The sequence below is a fragment of the Pygoscelis adeliae genome, unplaced genomic scaffold (genome assembly GCF_000699105.1).
Source record: "Pygoscelis adeliae isolate BGI_AS28 unplaced genomic scaffold, ASM69910v1 Scaffold31, whole genome shotgun sequence".
Classification (NCBI taxonomy): Eukaryota; Metazoa; Chordata; class Aves; order Sphenisciformes; family Spheniscidae; genus Pygoscelis; species Pygoscelis adeliae.
The window spans coordinates 4,351,575-4,374,872 of record NW_008824233.1 but is presented as its reverse complement, the minus strand read 5'-3'; the positions used below and the strand labels follow the sequence as shown (position 1 = coordinate 4,374,872).

Genomic DNA, 23,298 nt, shown 5'->3' with positions numbered 1-23,298 from the left:
TGTTAAACCGTGACCCTGGAGCCTGCCGGGCGCCCTGCCGCCGGCGAGTCGTGAACAAAGAAGTGTGCAAAGAGCCGTCGGCAGCCCTCCCGTGTAAATTAAACTTCAAAAAAAAACCCGTACCCGGCAGTAGAAAAATCGGGTGAAGAGAGAATTGGGCGATGCAGCCTTGTTGGGAAGAGTGTTTCTAAGATGAAGGAGTATATTCCGTGCTCCTCGGGAGAAGATGCAAGGCTCACTGCTCCTGTGGTTTTGAGGCCACTGTCATATCTGTTTATTGTTTTTTGTTATTTTTTTTAATGCGTGGCTAATCGTACCTCGTGACAACAAAATTGTTTAAAACAGCTTTTTAGATTAATTTGATTTAATGGTATAAGCAAAAATAAAGACTAAGAGCCCTTGACTTTACTCTTTGTTGTCTGCATTTGCAACTGACTGAATTATGACTTGCATGTAGGGTTAAAAGTGCTGTCTTCTTTATTTCAGAGCTCTAGGGGAAGATGTTGTCTCTTCTGACATCTTGCGATTAAGATACCTGAGAACAGGTTCAGTAAGAATCCAAGTTCCTGAAGAAGACGCTTACGAATGTATTGAAATAAGAAGCTGTAAACATTTTTTATTCTGTCCTCTGTACTGCATAAGAAACCATAATCTGAAGCACTTCTCAGACGCTCGCCCAGATGTATGAAGTCTGCAAAGCTCGCTGTCCAAACTGATCGTTTCTTAGTGAGTGGTACATCCACGTTTGTGGTATGTATATAGTACTCTGAAGAAAAATCACTTTCCCTATAAAATTCCCAGAAGGAACATTTTATTATGGACAGCTTTTTCTGGATGTATATCCAGAGAGATTAATGCCTGTAATTGAAAGGCATTTAGTATACACTGGCTTAGCTGGCTTTCCCTCAGTTTTTCCAGATGTATTGTCTCCCCTGTACGCTGGGAACACACACAACTGCATGAACTACAGATGCAGCCATGGAGCTGTATGAACTTTTGAGCCATATGAGAAGTATTGCTGAGCACTGGTATCAGACGCCGCTTCATGATGTCAGCTGAGCTGTGATTGTGTTACGCTAATCGTAATAAAGCATACAAACGGAGTGACACCCTTCCTGAGAAGAGGCTGCTCAGCTTTACGAGGAAGGTTACCTGATTACCTTAACCTCTGTCAAGTTCTGCGCAGAAGATTTTTTTTCTGCGCAAGATGAATGCGTATCTCCCTACTCTGAGACGTTGAAGGTGTACTGCTGCTTATGACAAATCCAAGAGAAGAAGCTTTATAAAATGGCTCAAACCAGCTTGCTGCAGGGAAAGCCGTTTTACTGTAGGGAGTGGGTTTTCCACAAGCTTCAGCACTGCCTCCAGGAGAAAGCTAACTGCAGCGGTAGTGCTGCCAACAAACCATCTCTTGTAGCGAATTCTGGGAATAATACTGGTGGTGTCACTGGGAAAGGAGCTGCCTGGGGTGTTTTGTTGGTAGGAGGGCCCGGTAGTGGGAAGACAGCCCTCTGTACTGAGTTACTGTGGCCAAGCTCACCTGCAAACCTACAAAGAGGCTTACATCGTCAGGCTCTAGCCTTCCATTTCTGCAGGGCCCAAGACTCTGACACACTGTGTGTTGGCGGGTTTATTAGAGGTTTAGTTACACAAATCTGCCGCAGCGGACTGATCCAGGGATATGAGGACAAACTAAGAGATCCTGCTATTCAAAGTCTCTTGCAACCCGGGGAATGTGAGAGGAACCCTGCTGAAGCATTTAAAAGGTAAAAACAAATTAAAAAAACCCCTATCGAAAATAAAACCCAAATAAAAAAAAAATGCTGGCTTCTGTTTAGGTCTTCCTTCCAAAGAGTCTATGATGCAGACAGTTTAAAACATGTTAGTTTCATGGCTTGTTACCTCTCTTAAGAGCTTGCAGACCTACCATGGAAAAAAAAAAAATCTAAGTTTGTCCTTATAGCTGACATAAATAAATGCTTACTTTTTAAAAAAAATTTATTATTAATGGTGAGTTTATTTACATTTGTATATTGATACTCTCAGTTGTAACCGATGTTTTGGAAAGACTTTAATTGACTTCAGAGTGGAAGATATCTAGTCAGTGGCCTTCATGTGCCATAAAGGTAGGGCAGTTGTCCTTTGTAGACCTGAAACAGACCTTATAGGACCCTTGCAAAAGCTTCCAATATCACGCTCTGTCTAAGAGGAAACTGGACTGATGGATCTCTGGGTCTGATCCAGCACATCGGTTTTATGTTTGTCTAAAAATATGTGGTAGGAAAATGTCAATTAACTCCGTATGTTACTTCTCACAATATGCACAGATTATGTGAAATCTTTATTGCTACTTATTTATAAGTACGCCAAAGTGTTGAGTGGATCAGAAATTTATCATGAGAGCTTGCCCTGCCCCTTAGAAGGTTTGTCAGCTATCTAAGCTGAATGAAAATATTTATTTTTTTACCTAGTGTTCCCTAACAAACTGAAGTCTCTTCAGTATGTCACTGAGAATTTTGTTTCTGTAAGGATACTAATGTGTATGTGTGAGTGTATATCCATAGATCACTTAAAACAATGTGCTATCTTGAGCACAGCCTTCACAAGCACGTGTCTGTTGGTCTTTATTCCTTTGGGTCACAAGGAAGGAAAATTCAGAAAGGATAAGGCTTGTCTCTAGCAACAGAGCATCAATTGATTGTATTGCCAGTGTAAAACTTTCCTGGAATATTAGTTAAACTGAAGTTCTTTAGTATTGCGTAGTGATGTGGTACTTAAGGGTTTATTGGATGATGTTTGCAGTATAAAAAAAAAAATTCCTATCTCTTCCCGCCCCCTGGCTACTAAGGCTGGGTAAACAAGTACTGAGGTTGAACTGTAGTGCTTGCTTATATTGTCATGGTGGTGTAAAAGAGCCTTCCAGTTCTCATGGCTGTTATGTCCTTGCCTGCTGAATAAACAGGATGCATGTCTACATTGTTCTCAGTGTAGTGTCTTAAATAGTCTAAACCAAGACTAATTCTGGATTCTTTTTGTTTGTTGCTAAGTGAAGATGTAACTTCTAGCAGCTATTAAGGTCCTAATTTCGGAAGTATTAAGCCCTCTCAATTTCTAATGACTAAAAACTGGGTGAAATTACATGCCTATAAATGGCATAGCAGACTGGCCATCTAGCTTTAAGCAGTCTTTTAAAATCATGGAACTGGATTAATCTGGTGAGTAAGAGCCCGTTTATGTTTAAAAGTCTACTACAAGGCAATCTTAGTAATTTAGTACAGGCAAGTTCTCTCTAAGAGCTGGAATCCTTCCTCTATTTTAGATGTGATTGCCGTACTCCAAAGAACAGGAGTTAGGTAAATGTCTTTAGACAAAAACGCAATATAGAAATATAAAAGATACTTGTGAGTCAGACTCGGCTTTTTAGATAAGAGTGCTTTTTATGAACACAGGGTTTAATGATACCAGTATATCTGGTACTAGTCTTTCCCCTCTCAAATTTTGCAGCAGTGATTGTGAACTCTTATTATTAACAACGCTAAAAATACTTACGTTGTAGTACAACGGCTTCAGTCAAGGAGATTTTATTTTTTTTGGCCCTTCATGTATTCCCTTGCTGCCCACCTACCCTGGTCCCCTGCTCTCAAAAGCAGCTGTGGTAGATAGTCTTCATTCTCACATTTCAGATCTAAGGGAGATGAGGTGTTAGAGAGAAGGTGCTGTACTGGGAATATAAGTTTTCAGCACTGTGGCAGGGGACCAGGAGATGGCTGTTGACAGCAGCACTGCGGGCTTGTTCTGCTGCCTGTATGATACAATCACTGTCCACAAACAAGAGGAACTTGGCAACCCCCTTCCCATCATCAAATACCTCGCTCATTTGTTCATTGAACTTCTGTTAATGTATAAAGCATGCAAGAAATGTTTAACAAAAATGTGTTAGTATTTTTCATGGTTTCTAAGACTTACCACTGAGCACTTCAGTATTCCGGTCTGGTGTGTTGATACATGCTTTCTGTTAAGCGAAAGTTGTAATGTGAAAAGAGTTCTAGGAAGACTTAAGTCGGTTGATTGCCTGTCGCATTGTGAAACAGCATAAGGCTCTCGTCTCAGTGCCCCATTGATTTTTACCTTATTTTCATTTTCTTTATTCAGTAGAAGAGGGGAAAGATCTTTCTTTAAAGACACTGTCAAATTTTTGCTCTGCTTTGCACAGCTGCTCCAGACCCAGCTATGTATTCATGGCCTAAAATGGAAAGACTTCTCTTCATAAGTGCTACACGAGATTGCACCATTCTATTTTTGTGCTAATTGTCCTAGAAATAGTAAGAAAGAAAAACTTCCTAATGCCTCGTAACACGCCAGTTTATAAACAAGATAAAGTTCATTACTTAAAATAATGAATCTTTTTCCGACGGATGTTTTTTTAAATAGGTTTTCAGCAACCCTGATGGTCATAGTGATACATGTGCAAGTGATGACCCGGAGAGTTAAGACTTTTCTCCTCCTGTTTGAATGTCTTCTCTTAATTTCTCATGTATTTATAATCTTAACGTGCCCTAAAAATTCTTTCAGGGGCAGATCTTGCAGATTTGAAGAGCTGGAAGGGCTGATCTATACAAATGTATTTAACGAGCATTTGTTGCTGCACTGACAGCTGAGAGAGAGAACTGCTACTTACAGCACTGCTTCTGAGGCACTTTTCTCACACGTGCAGTACTGGAGCAGAAAGCAGTCTTAAACGTAAGGGAGAAGGCTGAAACCTCACATCCAAATTTTAGGTGAAAGTGAAGCAGAAAGTAAAAAGGAAATGGCAAAGAGTGTTACGGACTCTGAAAGTAAGAAGAAACGATGTGTTAAGCTGAAAGAATGTCATTGAAAAGGTCTGTTAGGCTATTCTTCCCTGTTTAAATAGAAAAGTCAAAATCAGAATAACCCAGATTTTGCAATACTATCTCTAGGGTCGTGAATGGGGGTTGGTTTTGGGTTTGCTGCAGCAAGTTTATACCTCCAGCGATTGGTAGGAATACAGGCAGCTATCAGTTATCCAAGGCCATGAGGACATAGAGGAACTCTGATACAAACCATGGGTAATACTGAAATGTGTGCAAACTAGCCTGAAAAAAGACATTCGCCCTTATGATCCTGGTTTACGTTTTTCAGACAAAGGAGATGACATTAAACACCTTCAGACAGTAGGGGAAGGCACATAATTCCCACGTGTTGTGCTACAGTTAGGATTAGTGGTGGAAGGCAGAGCTTGGTAACTTCACAGCCCAGAAAGCGAACGTTACTAGAAGTGTTGACCTAGTTTACCCTGCAGAGTTGATTTCTTTTGCAGCCATTGCTCCAAGTTTGAAAGACAACCACGACCAGAGCTCCCCAGTCAGTTTCAGAGAATTTAGAGATAGAACATGTCTGTTAAATAACATAACGGTTTTAAGCTTGCAGTAAACTCCATTTTAGTGTGCGTTGGTCTAGTACAAACTTAAAGCAAAATTTGAATTTTGCTTGGGTGAATTGCTGAAATTGATAAATTGCTGAAATTAATAAATCCCCCAAAAATGGTGAATTTCCGCATCTGCCAGCCAGTTGGTGCAGATGGAGCTGCTTTGCTATCATTCGCAGATGAAGTTTCTTGCTGTCTCCTGCATGTCTTTTCAAGAAACTTCAAATCTTGTGAGACTTTTCACATACTGATTTCTCACATATTGAATTTGGGTCAATGATGTTCAAGTGTTTTTTACTTGTGAAGTGTCCTAAAAGTTAAGTATTTCTAATACAATTACTTTAACGTAAGATGATCTGATCAAAGAGATTTTTATTGGGGTAAAAATGAAGCTATGAATTCAGATTTCCACTTACTTGCATTGCTGGAATTGCATTCCCATGCAAATAGCTGTCCCTGATCAGTAGGGACCCAAGAAAAGAACAATTTAGAAGGAAAAAAAAAACCAAACAAACCCAAAACTGCTGAACAAATTTGTGATTGTATAAGAACATCATAGAAGTTTTCTCAAGCTGATGTTACATCTTCTTTACCAAAAATGAATATAGTGGAAGCTATGCCCCAGAACTTAAGTACCCTTTTTTCAGAAAGGACTCCAGATTTATTTCTTTTTCTATGCACGCTGGTGCTAAATTCAGTGTCCTGGTTCCTTTTGCAGGTTCCCAGACAACCACAGCTTTGCTTCTATTTCTAACTCCTGATCTCTGCTGCTCGTATTTGAAAAGGGAAACCCCAGAGTTAACTAAGCTGGACAGGTGGCAAGAGGCATCCACACCAAAACTTTAAAAAAACGGCAATAAAGAGTTGTTGGATGTTGCAGTTCACACCCTAGTGCTCTGGGAAGCTGTACTAAGTATCAGTGGTGTTAGTTCCTCTGTGTTTGCATGCACAACAGATTTGCATTGTGATGGAACGTGACCAATAATGTTAAGTGATATAAAAAGTAAAGCAGTTTTATCGTTCTCTAGAATATGCAAATATCTGTAGACTCGATTGTAAAAAGTGTGAGAGGTCACGTAAGGTCTTACGCTGACTGCAAGTGCGAAGCAGGGGTTTATGTTGATTAAAATTGAAAGCCCTCTTGTATGAGTCATTTGTTTGGACAGCATTAAAGTACAACAAATCTTGTGCCAATAGCTGTTATCTATGTAAAGTTACTTTTACCTGTTTGGAGGAGAACTCCAAAGGATCGAGCCTCTGGTGTTTCATGCTTGGCAGTGTGATGGAAATCTCATAAACAGAAGAATTCAGAGTAAAAAAACTAGGATTGTCAATCAATGCTAACAAGCATTTTCTCCCCCCCCCCCCCCTTCCCCTGTGTTGCCTTCCCATGCTACTAATTTATTTTTTTCTTTTTCCTTCCCTGTTTCCCTCAAGAGTGGTGTATGGTCAGAAAGCTGCAAATTGCAGGTGATTGAGAGAGCTTTTACCCTTATCTAAATGATAAGGGGAAACAAGTTTTATTTCAAGTTCTGGACTGTTTGTCTGACAATGTAGAAAAACACAGGGTTGTTCAGCAAATGTTCTGTGACTGTTGTCCGGGGACTTTAAATCTGCAGTACTGAAATGCCATTTTTCTTGCCATTTATTTAGCATAGAAGAAGGAACAGGTTTAGAAATTGAGTTGTATGCGATAACAGATAAAGTGTGAAGAAGCTGTTTTTTTTAGAACTCCTTGTACGATCTTTGAAGCCAGTAATATAATTAAAATTATCATGGACTCTGTAGGCTTTATTGAACAATTAATTAGTGAGCTTTTCACTGTTTTGGAGTAGCTTATTCTTAATTACAGAAACTTAAGTGGTTTTTGGAGTAAATCTGCAAAGTTGAAGGCCAGCTCCTCTTTAGTTCTTTCCTTTCCTTTTTTTTTTTTTCTTTCCTCTTAACTGTTTACTTTTGCATTGTCTTTAGCTAACAGAAAGTTTCAAATCCACTTTAATGGCTGAGGCCAGAGATTAGAGTATCCTGGCTTTCATGGGGCTAGTCTTTGATACTTTACCCTACAAACTTTGAGTTTTCCTTGCTAGTGAATTAACCACAGTACATGCTTCTCCTGCTGTTTGCAGCACCCGAAGTTCTGTGACTGCTGTGAAAATAAGTTAATTTTGCTCTGGAGGGGGTGAGGTGGTAGCATGTGATATTCAGGCTACTTTTCTCTTGGCCTTTTTTTTTTTTTTTTAAATGAAATGCATTTAGTGAAAGTCTGTTTTTTCCATGAGCTTAGGAGGGATTGAAATAAAAGATACGCTGAGAGGCAGCACATTGGAGGCAGTTGTAGATGCCTGAGCTTGGGTTACTGGAAACTCAAAAACTGCTGGGATTTCTATCAATTTATGCTATAAGACATTAGTAATTCAGTAGTAATCTTTTTATAGAAAAGAAATGCCTTGACTCTTCTCACCCAAGTCTCAAAGACTGTCTGGAAGTGATCTACGTCTTTTTCTTTAATCTCCTTTCTTCTGGAAAGGGCTGCTACACAGCCCTTCCCTCTGCTTCTGCAGCTCCAGTACAATCTTGGTAGCTGTAGCTTTGCAACGGTTACAAGGAGGGTGTGAACATAGATCTTGTCAGACTCTCTAATTTCGTAGAGCTATAAATGGTAGAAACAAAGCCAAGGACTAACTGTATCCTGTTTCATGTGAAGAAAGATCTGAATGCATAATGAATTAATTTACAAGACCCTTTAAAGAAGAAAGTCGTTAAACTTCCAGTGTGTTTATTCATTTACCACATGTAAAGTTCAAATGTGCAAGTGACTGATTGCGACCTCAAGAGAGAAGGTTGGAAGGGGACCTCGGAAAATCAAGTCCACCATCTCTTTCCCCAGGCAGAAGAAACCAAGTCTGTTTCTGAGAGATGCTTGCTTCATCTGCTCTTACGCTTCACGATTCTTACCAGAAAAAAAATTTCCATATGTCTAACCTGAGGCTTTTTTCTTGCTATAATCTAAGCTTGTTATTGCTTACGGAGTTCTCCAGGGACATGGAGAACAGATTCTTTCTTTCCTTTTTGGGACAGCCTTTTACGTATTTGAATACTGCTTTATTCTCTTTCATCTCATCTTTAAATTAAATAATTCCAACTTGTTAGTCTTTCCTCAGAGGTCACACCTAAGAATGTGACATTAAAAAATCCCTTAGCTAAATAAAGTTTTCTGTATCTAAAGGGAATTTTTCTTAGCAACATTTTAGGTGTGTAAATATGCAAGATTCTACTTCTATACTTTCCCAGAATTTTGTCCATTCTGACATCTTTCACTTAGGCTTGACTAGAATGCTGAAGCTAGTTGGATCCTAGCCCAGAGGAGCTTGATCCGGTATGAGATTGAATTCTGCTTTTAGTAGGAGCCATAACCATTTTCAGTTAAAAGCAAGTTGGTTTGTGTTGGGTACCTTTTTGTAGACTTCCTGTGGTGCATCGATGGGTTGTTCAAGATCTCAGCACCTACAGCGAGCCAAAGGAGAAGTGCGAGCAGTGCTCTAGCAAGGGAGGTTCTCGGTGGTCTTTCCCATGTAGTCTTCTGCCCGTTTCTAGTCTCAGTTTGAGATTCCATGGAAGCTGGGTGTCGGCATGACAAGCTCTCAATTCTGTGTGATTTAAGACTAGATTCTTGAAAGGATTTAAGTCTCTCTGCTTTTTGAAAAACTTAAGACTGTCAAACATAGTCATGCCAAAACACAAGGAGCACATGCCTCTATCGCTGGCAGTACTATGTACTCAATCATAATGGAAAAATTACAATTTGATTTTAGTATCTCATTTCTGGTGAAGAAAGCTTGTGTCAAAAATACATACGTTCAACATCAAGTGGCTGAGGTACTTTTTAATTTAAAAAAGTTTACTCATATGGATTTCATCAGAAAGACTGGACAGTTTTACAGTCTTTAGCTCCCTAGTAGATTGATCTTCATACTGTGGAGGCTTACGCTTAGTGATTATGTAGCGAGAGACATTGTCGTGGTTTAACCTGTAAATAACTCTGTCCCTGCCGAAACCAGGACAGACATAAAATATTAAAAATAGCCGACAGACTTCACAGCACAAAGCCTTTTACAACTCTTTATAGGAAGCAGCTACATGTAAGCTGGTATCTGCAAGATCAAAAGATCTTTGGAGATCTAATGAAGAAAAATGGTGAACAAGACAGTCTGAATGAAAGAATTAAGGAACAGTACAAAAAAAAAATGTATTGCGCTGAACCTTAATGCTGTTCCAGTAAGGTGGTGTACTGTGAAGATGTGAACTACTACCGTGTATGAATGCTAAATGTCTGGTAAAATGCTACTTGTCTTCAATGTAGCTTACAAGTTACAACAGTTCAAGTAATTACGAATACAGTTTCTGTGCTGACTTTCACTTTTGTGTGGTATGAGTCTGTTAATTTATAAGTATTTACATATTTGTCATGTATATTATAGAGACTTCTAGTAAATACAACATTTGTCTCCATTTTAATTATTCAGTAACATGATTTATTTTATACTCAAAAATGATAGAGGCAGGACACCAGCTGAAAATCATACCAATTCATGGGTGACATGAGAAACTATTTGTAAGAGCATGCACAAGAGGTTAAAAAGAATTTGCCAACTCAGCTTGTATTTCCAGCTCAGTGAAAGTGAAATTGCAGAAGGTAAATTGGTATTTCATAAACTCGCCCTTGTGAGAGCATCTTGACTCTGATGGAGCTTCTCATTCCTAGTACGTACCTGTAACGTGTAACTGATGCTTTAAACTGATGCTAGGTTTCATAGAAGACGCTGTGTTCTGGTGCTCTCTAGACTATTAGAAAGTTTAGCGTTGCCTGAAGCTTAAGTACTTTGTGGCATGTTTCTCTTCAGGCTTTTCCCTTTAATCTGTGGAGTTGACGGGTCACATAGCAACAGTTAGTGTTTCTGCAAGAGCAAGTTGTATGTTCTTCTTTCATTGTATGGAAGCACTGCATACAGACTGAACATAATACCGTTTAAGGTTTTAACCTTTTCAGTTTAAATTACCATAAGAAAGTTTCCCTAAGGCATTTTAATAATGACAACTTACATAGACCTTTTTGTCTTCTACTTCTATAGGCATTAACATTTTGCCTTTAATCTGTGTGGCTCAGTTTTAAACCTTACAGGTTTTCCTGTAAGCTGTTTAGTTAGATGGACCTTCATAGCAATTCTCACTTGTTAATTATTTCCCTTCCCTCCAGTTTTCTATGCACATGTTCATAGCTTGTGCAAGGATTTAAGTTTCTTTTCTTTTCTTCCTTTTTAATGAAAAAATGAAAAGGATTTGGCGGATTGTGAAGTAGAAAGGACTTAGCGTGTCTAATATACTGGGAAAAGATAGTATTGAAATATCACCTCCTGAAAGTGTTAGTGAAGCAATGCATTGAAGAGGTTTCAGTTCCTTCCATGTGATGATGTGTACGATATACTGGGAACGGTGAGAAATCGTCTATCTTTGTCCAGGACCAGGAATGTTTTGAATAGTTAATGCAGAAACACTTTATGATTGAAGAATTACTGCTCAAAAAAATAATTAGGAAAAAAGGCAAGTGTGATAAAAAAATTTAAGAAAATAATTATGCTGAATTAAGGGTTGAGTTGTATATAGGTGTTCAAAGGTATTGCAACAGAGGTGCTGCAAAAAATGTAGGTGGGTAGGTTCCTGGTGCACTTGATGACATCAAAATGTGATGGGATAGCATGAAAGAAGAACTGAAAATGAGATCAAGAAAAGAAGGCAAATAGGGAGATTTATGTAGCTGATGGAGTGAAAGGGGCAAAACAATTGCAATCAAAGTCCTGTCTATGTTGCATGTTTGCAGATACCTTCACACAAAGCAAGGACCAAAAAGTCTTTGTTGTTGATAGAAGGAGGTCAAACTTCTTGGCTCACTTTTGGCTGCTGCTGTTTAAATTGACGGGAGTGGGAGGAAGAATGGGAATAAAGAATCATGTGTGAGTGGACTTTTGGTCCACGGCCCATCAACAGTGTCTTTTCCTTGTTTTGGGTTTGGTTTTGGGGTTTTTTTTGTCACGTACTACTAAGAGTTGGTAATACTGGTGCGTGCGCAGAGAAGGGGAGATGAGCATCTGGCTGCACAGATGCAAGCTTGCGTGCTGAAGATCCGTGATATCTTAGGAGATGAAAGAGGAAGTGGGCATGACAGCATCACATTTAAGGTTATTTGAAGGATCATGGAGTCTTCCTGGAAGAAACAGAAAGCTGTTCAGAAGCTCTAGGTTGGTTAAGGAAAATACCAGCAGTATAGAGATTACAGTAACGGGCGGAGATGAATGAACCTCGTGAGGAAAAACTGTTAAGAATGGGATTACAACATGATTTCCATCTTAAAGCAGTTAATTAACAAGCCTTGGTTTAACTACATTAGCTCTCCTGCAGTCATGGTGAGCATGATACAATCACTAAGCTGTCCATCCTTTTTCTACACTTTCATGAAGTAGAGTTCGACAGGACATTGGAAAAAAGCTCTGTTGAAGGTAAGGTGCAGCTGATCTGCGATAAGAGCAATCGTATCCCATATGATTGTAAATTACCCTGAATTAGCAAAGGAGTATCAACTCTGCCTTTTCTACCAGATGGAAACTTAAGTAGTCAACAACACAAAGAGTTTAAGAAAGAAGAATGTTATGAACTCTTCTGTTACGTTGCTGCACTGGTGTAAGTGATGGCAGTGGTACTGCATGTGGTACACACAGTAGTTTTGACTAGTCTAGAAACACTTAAGTAAACTTTCCAAACTTCTACTGCGTTCCATTGACAATTGTATGCATCATTTGGTTTCAGTTGCTTTATTTTGTATTGGAGAGTGTTGCCACTTCCTTTGCTTCAGCTTCGTTCCACTTACTTTCTCTTAAAAAATGAAGAAAAAAGGTAATTTTTTTTCCCCAGAAGATTTGTAGCAGGTACTGCACATTCACATTAAGTTTGATTTTTACGATTTCAGGTATACTTTTTTCTGTAGTACCTCCTTCTATTTTAAATTATGGTAAAGTTGCCATCCACAGTGTCTTACAAAGAGACTGGGATAAGAAATTTTGGAAGAGGAGAATGTAGTTCCTGTCACTTGTTCTATTGTAGTTAAGGCTAAAAATAGATCTTACTAAATATGAAGCTATAGAATCCATTCCGAAGCTAAGTGCATCGCTGCTGTGAGATAATAGAATCAGGTTCACATGGTGCTAACCTAACGATGTTTTTTAAAGTAAATTACAGAGAAGATACAGGAAGGATCAATAGGAGATTTACAGTCAAATTAAGAGAAACTCTTATCTGCTTGGGGCTGGGGGAAGGAAAAAACCAAACAAACCACAAGGTAACTAATACGGATCCAGAGTGATGCACGAGGAACATGTGCTGTGGATTCTACTTTGGGGAGTATGGGAGAATAATTTTGAATGGGACACATAAAAGCTGCTCCATCTGTTGTCTCTTCAACTAAGTGCAATTAAAGGTTAGGATAGTCCCTTTTACTTGAGAAAATAAGATGGAAAAAGATATGTGGTAACGCAAACATAGGAGGAAAGCTGTCTTAAGTGTTTGACTAGTAAGGTAAAATCTTAACAGCTTTTCATCTGGTATTTGTGCAGAGGATTTTCTGAAAATGAGGTTGGACGGTATAATCCTGCAGTCAGTTCAACAGTTGGAGTGTGGGGTGCTTTATGATGATGTGCAAGAAATGAGAAAGGCAGGTATAGAGCAACTTGATTAGGGAATGATCAGGATTTCAAAATGTTGTTTATCCTGGTTCCTCCAGGTAGGCAATTCAAGACCCCCCTGTTTTGAAGAAACAGCTTACTGCTGAAAGAGCCACTGCAGCACCTCTTCTTTGTGCTTCCCAATCAGTAATGTATTTTGTTGTTCTTTTGGAATCAAATGCATAGGAAAAAATCTAATTAATTTGAGGATTGTCAGACTGAACTGCAGTAATAACAGTGACTGTTTTTGTATTGTGTGCATTATGCTATTGTCTTTTGTTACACGGTCATGGAATAATAGAACGTAGGGCTGGCTGGATAGTAAACTAGAATATAGCCTGACAAAAGCCACGCAATTGAATGTATTCAGTGCAGTTTTCCACCTTTCTTATCTGGGTTTTTTTTGTTTCTCTTTTGTGGCTAGCATTTCTCTCATGTCAACAAATACACTCATATACATGAAAAGCAATATCTGTTTCTTCAGTTGTGTTTATGCTCTGCATAAATCGAGATGGAAGAAAGAAATGGATTTTGTCTATCTCCAAAACATAGAATACCAACAACTTCAAATGCCTGTAAAGCTACAAGAATTTAAATTCACTTGTATACTGATGTGTTCAGATAACACTGCCCATAGAAGAAGATATGTTTTTGTTGAACAAATAAGTATTAATTTTTATATGGCTGAGGAACCAGGCAGTTAACAAGGAAAGCTGAAAAGACTATATATTTTACTTTGCTGCACCTTTGGTTTCATAAATGATTTAAAACTAACTTTGTAATTTTAATACATTCTGTTACATATATAAACTTGTTAGTTTTCTTATTGTGGTACCCCACTCCTACATGTTGCATTTCAGCCACAGACTTCTGAATATTTACAAAGTAAGTTAGTATCCTAACTCTACAGGTATGGAAAATAAGGTGCAGTATAGGTAATTCTCTCATTTCAACTAGTAATAGTTTTCAGTGAGTCTGATTTGATGCTTGCATCTCATGCATTTGATGTAAAGTCATAGTTCTTTGACACCCCCTACCTTTTTCTTTTTTCTTTTTTTTTTTTTTTTAAGAAAGAGATTGAATTGTGGAAACAAACAATGAGAATTTAATTGATGCTTAATACGAAGAAAAGCAGTTATTTTTGACCCTAATAAAAGAGAGCTTTTAAACAACACCTGGTGGATGACAGATCCCAGGGGTAAATATAAATAACAGCAACTTAGGCAATGGCTCAAAAATTGGGGGTGGAGAAGGAGAGGAAATAGGGCTATTCATATAGGGTCATGGGACGGACAAAGAGGAAGATAAGTGAGGTAGTTAATCAAATGCCTTAGGTGTCTTTATACTAATGGAAAAAAGGTATGGGGTAAACAAGCAGAACTGGAAATATTAGTACACAGCCAAGGTTGATTTAAATGCTTTAAAAGATCTGTCAGGATAACTTGTATAACTGGTATGTTAAAAAACAAAAAGTAGCTTGTTTAGGAGCTGCTTTGTATATCGTATGCTTGCTTGTGGTTCTAGAATAAACTAAAGAAGTTAAAGCCACTGAAAAATCTGTGAATAAAAGGTATACATTACACATGGTGATAGTTTCACGTGTGATATCTGCTTAAAGGTTTGTTGGTAAAAGTGTTATCTTTACGGACTGTAAATAAAACTACCTAGCAACTACCCTATTAGACCATCCAGTGTATCTAACAGTTTACCTGCTTTGGCAAAGTATAGTAATTGTCAGTTACTAAGAGAGATTCCCACACCTCTAATCCATGTCTTTCCTAAAATACGAATGTTTTACTCTACCAAACCAGCAAGATCAAGTAAGCTAAGCTTCTTTAAGATATCAAATGGCATTATCCAAGGCATAGGATTTGCATGATAATGTCTATATAGTTGAAAAATTTGAATAACAAAACAAATAGGAGATGAACATCAGCTGGGAAAGCATGATATAAGCAGGAGTCTGTCAGTGACCATATTTCTAATGTCAAAGAGGAGAAAATAGCTAGTGGTAAGACATAAATTTGCTTCAATCAGATTGGAAAGAACTAGCTGAGAAAACGAAAGGCAACTTTTGGAGATAATTTCATAGTCACTATCTCAAATGCATGATGTTTAAAAGAGGAGGATAAAGAAGGACAAACTAAAAGCAATGGACTTGGCGATGTAGTGACCTCAGATAATTTGTGGGTAAGATCTCATGAAGACAAGTATAATGAAAGAAAGGAATTAGCTGGAAAGAACACGGAGGTCTCAAAGCAGTATATTAAATGTCCAATTTAGTGAAACTGAGCTCCTCATCATTCATGTGTTAAACATTAGAAGGAAGACTGCAGAAGGAAAGTAGATCAACTACTGAATATGAAAGTAAAAGAGTAATGTGAAAATGAGGGCAAAACTGAAAGTTCAAGGTGCATTGTTCATGTTTCCTGCGAGGTGCGTTTTGTTTGGTAATAAGAAATTATTCCATACATACGCTAGCAGAAGGAAGACAATATCCACCAAGTGTTGGTCTGCTATTCACTGGGGAGGAAAAACTGATAGCACTGGGAAAGCTGAAATGTTCAATGCTTGTGTATATTGCCCTTTCTTAAAAGTCATTTTGCAGCCAGCTAACATAATTAAAACTAGCAACAAAGAAGTAAGAGTACAGAAGAACATAGCCTGGGACAGAAAAAAACCCCAATATAGAGTAGGTGAGATATTTTCAAACTGTTCAGCCTGTGGACTGTTACTGATTATCTTCAAAGGACAGGTTATCTTTATCAGGATGGCTGAAAATTCAGACTTGAAAGAAAAAGATGTGTATTTAGTGCCTTGCTTTAAAAAGGGACAAAAAGCGTTGAGGAATTAGAAGCATGTCAATCGAAATAAAAAATGCCCAAACAAATAATCAGACAAACTATTTGCAAGGAGCTGGAAGATAACAAAGAGTTGAAAAACAGCTAACGTAGTATGGCATGGTTTGGTTTTCACAAATCTAATCTAACCTCTTTTTGTAAGAGACGGAGTAATAGTACTTGTGGATAAGGGATACCCATGAATGTCAATTTTGACTCCAGGAAGGCTTTGATGCTTTCATGAGACTCATGCAAACAGGCTACATGCAAGGTAGTAGACCTGTATTTGGCTACGTGCAAAAGGAGTTGAGTAACTGTACTTAGTAATTATCAGTAGTTCCATTTTCTTACTGACACAGCACATCATGTTGGGTTTCACAGAGGTCTGTCCTGCATCTGTCTCTTTTCAGTGTGTTCCTTGATGGTCTGGCTGACTGAGTAGGGGGAAATGGTTATAAATCTTGGATACTGCTGGCTTCCTTGTAATGGCCCTTGTGTTATCCGTGGGACACAAGTAATAGGGCAAGAAGTACAAGGTTTAAATTTCGGGAAAACAGGTTAAGGTTAGACACTGGGGGAAGGGGTAAACTTCCCCATTACGAGAATATTGAAGCACTGGAATAGATTGCTTGGGGAGACAGAGTATTGATCACTGGAAGTCTTTAGGAATGCCTAGACTAGTATCTCTCAGGGCTGACAGATGTAGAGCTGATCTGGCTGTAGGCGAGGGAGTGGACTAGATGACCTCTCCATCACTAAAAACAACTGGGAGAGTTTGAGGAGAATAAATTACTATTTTATATTACATGTTCAGGAAAACATCTGCATTGTTTCCTGTACTCTCCTCCTCTTTGCCTTTGGTAGGGACGCAGATTTCTGTGTGTCAGACTCTGAGTAGTTTAGAACATATTGTATATGTTAGCACATATGGCAAATATATTCCATGTAAAAATATAGAGAGTCAACCTGCTCATGGTAGCAGGTGTGAATGGTTTTCAGCTACAGTTGTCTGTCCTTTATAATAGCTGAGTTGTTTGCAAACTGTTCTAGGCAATCCAACTATTGCACCAAAATATTTGCTCTTCAGGTTTCTATTTTCTGAGATGGCGAGTAAATCCACCAGTAGATCTGCTGGCAATGCTTTATAGACAAAAATCACCTATATATTTGTATGAGACAGTAGGAGGTGTCTAATGAATACACAGGGGACCTGCATGCTGTTTATGTGTGACCGATGGCGCTGGTTCTACGATAAACTCTTACTGTTGTCTGGCCTGATGTCCTGCGGTTAGCTTTTGTGCTCTCCTTGTGGGACTGCAAGTCTGCTTTACAATTACAAATAAAACCCAGGTTGCTACAAGACATTGCAAAATCAGGTAGCGAATTGCACAAGACTTGCCTGCTGTTTCTAATTCACTGCTTCTGAAAAGACCAGACCCTAGATTCACATCCATGTACTGAACCTAGAGCTTTCCCATTAGGTGATTCTCAGGGTTTTTTTTTTCTTTTCTTCTTTCTGCCTCTTCCTTCATAAGACTAACTGTAGTTGGGTAGAACTGCTAGAGCCAGTTTGTCTTTCTGTGCAGCCGGTAAATAAATGACTCGAAACAATAATCTATGTTATACTGTAGTCCATGAGTGTGTATGATTCCAGCATTGCACTTTGTCAGAAAGTCATATCAGTTGCAGTACACTTTATCATGTTGAAAAATTATGGAACGAGTACCTCAATGACCTGGTCGAATCCGTCGGTACGTACACCGGTGTGCACACATCAAACGGGGTCAGTTCACTTTTGCCATACTTAGCCATATGTCTTATTTTGCAGCTTTTTAAGTGTTGGAGCGTTCTACGCTTCACAGCCCTTGTATTTCTCGAATATTTTCACTGCTAGTTAAGGGTCCTGTGTGCATGTTTTTCAGGATGTTATTGCCAGCATGAGCAGCTGGGTGATTAGTAAGAAGCAAAGGCCTGTATTACGCATGTATATAGTGCCAAGAATTGGGGTGATACTATACAGAAAGCAGCTATTGTACTTGACCATTAGAATTTCCTTTTTAATCATTAGCCAGAATGCATTACGAGGCAGGTAAATAAACTGTTTACTGTCAGTCATCCATAAGACATAAACGCCTGTCATAGGACAAAGTAAAACTCACTAATCTACAAACAGTACTGCAAGTAATTTGTAAAGATGCTCTGGTTTTTCTTTCTGTGTGAATACAGCTGCTGACACTCTTCTCGGAAAGAGGGTAATATTTCATGAGCTGAGCAGGAATTGTCCATTTTATTAGAAGTGAAATTTACCTTTTCTTCTTTTATTGTGACCTATGCCCCATACGCAGTTTGGAAAACGAAAGAGAAAAATTCAGCTACTGGCATACGTCATGTCTTTGCTGAAGCTTCTAACAGTCTTTAACAGCTTTATCTTCACTGGCTTCATTCTTTTAAATGCAAATTGGAAACTGTTGGGGGGACATCCTTAACGGATTACATTCTGCTAGCCAACCCCTGGATTACTATAATATACAAATGAACACGTGTCTATAAGTTCATGAGGCAGTGGAGAGCGAGGTGGGGTATTTGCTGTCACTTGGGAGAATTTTTTAAGTACAGATGATTAAAAAAAAAATGTGGAGTTTTGCATTTTGTTTTCTATTCTTAGACATTTTAAAGCTTTTATGTTTATTCCATGAACAGTGGAAGTAGTAAAAACCCTGTTGCATATAGATTTGTGCCCTTAGGTATCTTGCAATGGCCTGGGCTCCCTTCTGTAATGCCAGTATAACATAATTCCTTCCCCTTTTGCTGTCGCGCAGCACCTCCAGCCCTTAAATGCCCTAGAGAGCCTTCTCCTTCCCTGCGTGTCCCCCAGCAGTGGGCTGGGGAGGATGGAGCTTCTGCTACACCTGATTCGGAGCTGGCAGAGGCAGCATCAGGCTTCCACTTGCTGGTTAGGATTTTTGCTAGGTCTCTGTGTGTGATTTTTTAGGCAAAAATCCCACTACTTCTTATGTTGCTGACAAAAATGACGGCAACATGATGTAAATACAGTTGGCTTATTTACAGTTTCGCTATGTACTTAATTTTCTGTATTTTCTGATACAACATAAATGGAAATGAGTGTCTTAAAAATTACATGGTAAACTGCTGTGATATATCATGTTGTAAACCACCCATAAGAAGGAAGATGCTTCTTTGCTTTTCCGAAGATTGAGACTAGCGTTTGAAGAATTGTCTATTTTGTTAAACACTAGGTACTGAAACTCTTTTTATATGTGTGTATATATATATGATATCCATCCAATATATATAGGCATATTCCTCCATTACTTTAATCTTCAATAATTCTTTAGATCAAATGTGCAAATGAGCAATTTCCTGTAAACTGTACGAGGCATTCAGATCTCATGCAGAGGACAGCACTGTGTTCTCGCTCTCATGTAAGGTGCATGTTTTATGAGGTTCTATTGGCAAACTTTTGCCAATCGAATAATAAATTCAGGTAAAACTTGATGTAACCTTGACTGCTGATATCAGTTGATCCGCTCCACCATGTTGCTAGTAATCGCCAAACCTATTCATCCACAGTATTATGAATACACTTTTTCAGCATACGTTTACAATCCTCAAGGAATTACTTCAATTCCAAGGAAATTACGATCCTCACGGAGTTTGCAGCTATTTTGTTATTCTGTGTGATTGCCTACTGGCACTACCATTTCTTGTGACTCAGAATAGTGGCATTAATATTAACTTAATTGTTAATACGTAAATATCACGTATTGACTGTCTCACTGACAATGAATATTGCTTTCCTTTTTGAAATGCAAATAGTCTTTAGGAAGGAGGATGTTCTGCAGGGAACGCCTCAGCAGGGAGGTGCTGGTGCACTCAAGCAGGAGAACGCCAACTTCCTAACATTTTAGAACTCCCAAATACAGAGTGGGGGAGACAGATAAGCTAAAGTAGAGCATAAGGGCAGCCTTACCTGCCAGCAGTAAACATCACTCGGAGCAGTTAGCACCGTTCTTAAAAATCCCCTTGGGATGTTTGCCTTACTTTTCTTGTGCTCGTGTCCTGTAGTGGTGTGTTTGAACGTGCAGCACCGCCAATGGGAGATTGTTCGTTCCAACCTGACAAAATGCAACAGTAAAAAAAAATACAGCCCAAACAGTGGATCCAGCCACTGGGTGATAACGTTGCACATGGTCCAGACCACAACAAGCACACAGCACAGTGCCATTCTCTTGGTACATAAGAACAACTTACGCAGGCAGAGCGGGAGTAGGGGACAACATATGCAGCATAAATTAGCTGCAGTTGAAATGTGCTGCTTGTGTGCTTGGGGCTAATACGGGTCCTTTCTTGCTAGCCAGCCCAAAGCAATTTGTGTGTGGGCAGAAGTGTATCCCTGACCTGTTCGATAGCGTTGGCCTGGTGTAGAAAAGAGTGTGCGCCCCTGGGTTGGGGGTCTGCCGGGCTGCGGTGGGGGCCTGCTCCCCTGGGCTGTTCGGAGCGCCGTACCTCTCTGATTGCATTTACACCGTTTCGGAGGCTCTCCGCAGGCTTGGCGAAGGTAGCAGCGAAGCTTGGAAGAGGACGGTAGGCTTCGCTCCATAACACTGGTGAAAACGTTACGGTTTTGGTCTGCGGATGCAAAATCAGTTTCACGTCCCACCTTTGCCAAGAGCGCAGGGTGCGTGCCCGGTTTCGGAATTAGTCCTGAAGCTGGCTCCCTAGCTGTAGCTTACAGAGATTGTGTCCTCTGCATAAAAATGTTTGGAGGCATCTAACAGTTTAAAATGAGGAGGAAAAGTTAAGCCCTCAATAACTAAGGAAGGAAGGAAGGGGGGGGAAGAGGCTAATTTAATATGCGGGGTTTAGGAATATGACAGACAGCTGGTGAATTTGCTCAAGGAATCTGGTGTAGAAGCATTTGCAAAAAAGCAGGAGGAGAAAGCAAGGAAGGCTATGTGTGGGACAATGATATTGTCTGCTTTTTTACAAACTTTCTTCGAAAAGAGCAGAGTTTGTCAATTCCCGACGCAGACCTCTGGGATGGTTCTTCTTGGCATCAGCGGCTGTAACTGAAATACAAGTGCTAAACTATAACCTGTTGGCAAGAAGGGGACTCGAAAGGCAGTTTGTTAAAGAATTGTCCTACTGATGTAGAAAAAGAAATGTAAGAGCCGTAGTAGTAGTTAAGCAGATTTTCAAATGAGTCATTTCTATCATGAAATTTGAAGTATTTAATGTTTTGCTAAAAGTAGCAGCACTTGGAGTCTGAAAAATGGGGAGGGTGTGTGTCTTTTTTTTTTCTCCTGGCTGCTTCTGGCTTGCTTAGGAGATGAGTTTTATACACTTGTCCTGTGTGTTTGTCAGTAGTGAATGCTAGCAGCTAGATAGTGAAAAGGGAGCCCTTTTAGGGATAAGCTGTGTTCACACTGTAACAGGCATCAAACAATTTAAGTGGGGACAGAACTGAATTTCCTGTACACCAGAGACAATCAAATAGGAGGAACACATTCATAAGAAAGTAGGATTTATAACTTCTTTTGCTCCTAGAACCACTCATTAGTTGTTATTTGGCATGTGTGTTTGTCTTTTTCTTTTTTTTTTTTTTTTAGCAAGTATGTGCATTCCACTGTGACTGCCTTTTCAGCCTTTGTGGACAACGCTGCTATCTTTCTACTTTGTTCTGTTGTGTCTTGGTATTTTTGTGGATCCAATCTAAAAATCTCAAGGATAATCATAAGCAGAACTTCAGCATAGCCTGTATATATATTCCTTCCATATGTGGAAAATCATGTTTGCGTGGGTTCAGTCAATTCGGTAGCAATCCTGAAGAATTCTGTGGGATGGTTCATTGTTCCGAGGACTCCTTATTTGCTAGAGAGCATGTAAAACATCTTTGCTCTGCATAAATAAGTCATTACATTACATTGCCATTAAAATGAATTCCATCATTTAAAATACCTAATTGTGCTGTTTTCTCTAGAGATTTTGTATTTTTACTGATTAATTTTGTTGTTTTAAATCACGATTTCCATTTCAGAAATTTTCTGTAATGATAACCACTTTTATATCTGTATTGAATATAGAAGTTGAAGATAAAGCTGTTATCCGCTCAGAAGGTAAAGAAAATCAACTTCTAATCTTTTGAGAGGCACTCTGCAAATTAAGCAATCTGTTACAACAGTCTGTAGATGAATCACCATTTATGGAAGTTCTCGTAAGACATTGTTAATTCCGTGTTGATTCATGTAATTTTCCTATGCAAGCAAGAAATTGTAGGGGAGTGGAATTACTAAGTCATATTATGGAGGTAAACATGACGTGACTTCTGGCAAATTAGCACAGCACTTACCGTCTCTGAAGTTTTGCTATTATGTTACTTGGCATCTACTCGGAACTCAAGAGATAGAAAACGTCTAGGAAGAGCAGAAGTTTATCAAACAATTTCTAAGGGTACTTTAAGATAAAGCCTTATCAATGTCTTGTCAATGCCACACTCTTAATAATATTGCTGTAAGCTGGGAGAAGTCATTGTGCCTCATTTCTTATATGCATGTATATATACGTATACGTGCGTATATTTTTCCTAGTGGAATTTAAGTTCTGTTAAGATTCAGAAATACAAGTATTGTGAAGTGGGTAAAAGCAGAGTACAGGGAGACAAGGGTCTGTGGAATAGCTTTTTATGAAGCACCGTCAATATGCTAGGACTCTTCCGCCTGGAAAGAAGGGGCTCGGGGAGGCTGTGATAAAGCCAGAAGATTACAAATGGCATGGAGAAGGTGAATATGGCATAATTGCTCACTGTCCATTCCAGCACAGAAGCAAAAGGGTTATCAAATGAAACAAGGATGGTTTGGATTTAAAACTACAGCAGGAAGTGATTTTTTTTTTTCTCCACGCAGTGCGTAATTAAGCTGCAGAAGGCCTTGCCGCGGGGATGTTGTGGGTGCCAGAGGCTTAAATCGCTTCACAGAAGACTTGGACAAACCTGTGAAAGCGTGGTCAGTTAAGGGATGTTAAACGCAAAGACTGACTCTCCGGTTCAGAAAGTCCCTGGAAGCACTGTTTGCGGTGGTCCCTGAGAGTTCTGGGAAAATGTGGTTTAGTGCTTGCCTGGTGCTTACATTATTCCTTAGACATCTGCTTTCAACCCTGTTTGGAGGCAGGGTGAACCTTTTGATTTGACCTACTACAGCCAACTGCTGCATACGGCAGGAATTAA

At 39.2% G+C, this 23,298-nt stretch overlaps 1 protein-coding gene across 1 annotated transcript in view; it reads left to right on the top strand.

Annotated features, from left to right (window-relative positions):
* Positions 1-541: 541 nt before the first annotated feature.
* ANKRD50 (ankyrin repeat domain 50) overlaps positions 542-23,298 on the top strand; it is a 42,370-nt gene continuing 19,613 nt past the window's right edge. The window contains exon 1 of the mRNA XM_009334927.1: positions 542-1,766. Coding sequence (XP_009333202.1) covers positions 1,288-1,766 — 479 coding nt within the window. The 5' untranslated portion in view covers positions 542-1,287. The remainder of the gene's footprint in view (positions 1,767-23,298) is intronic.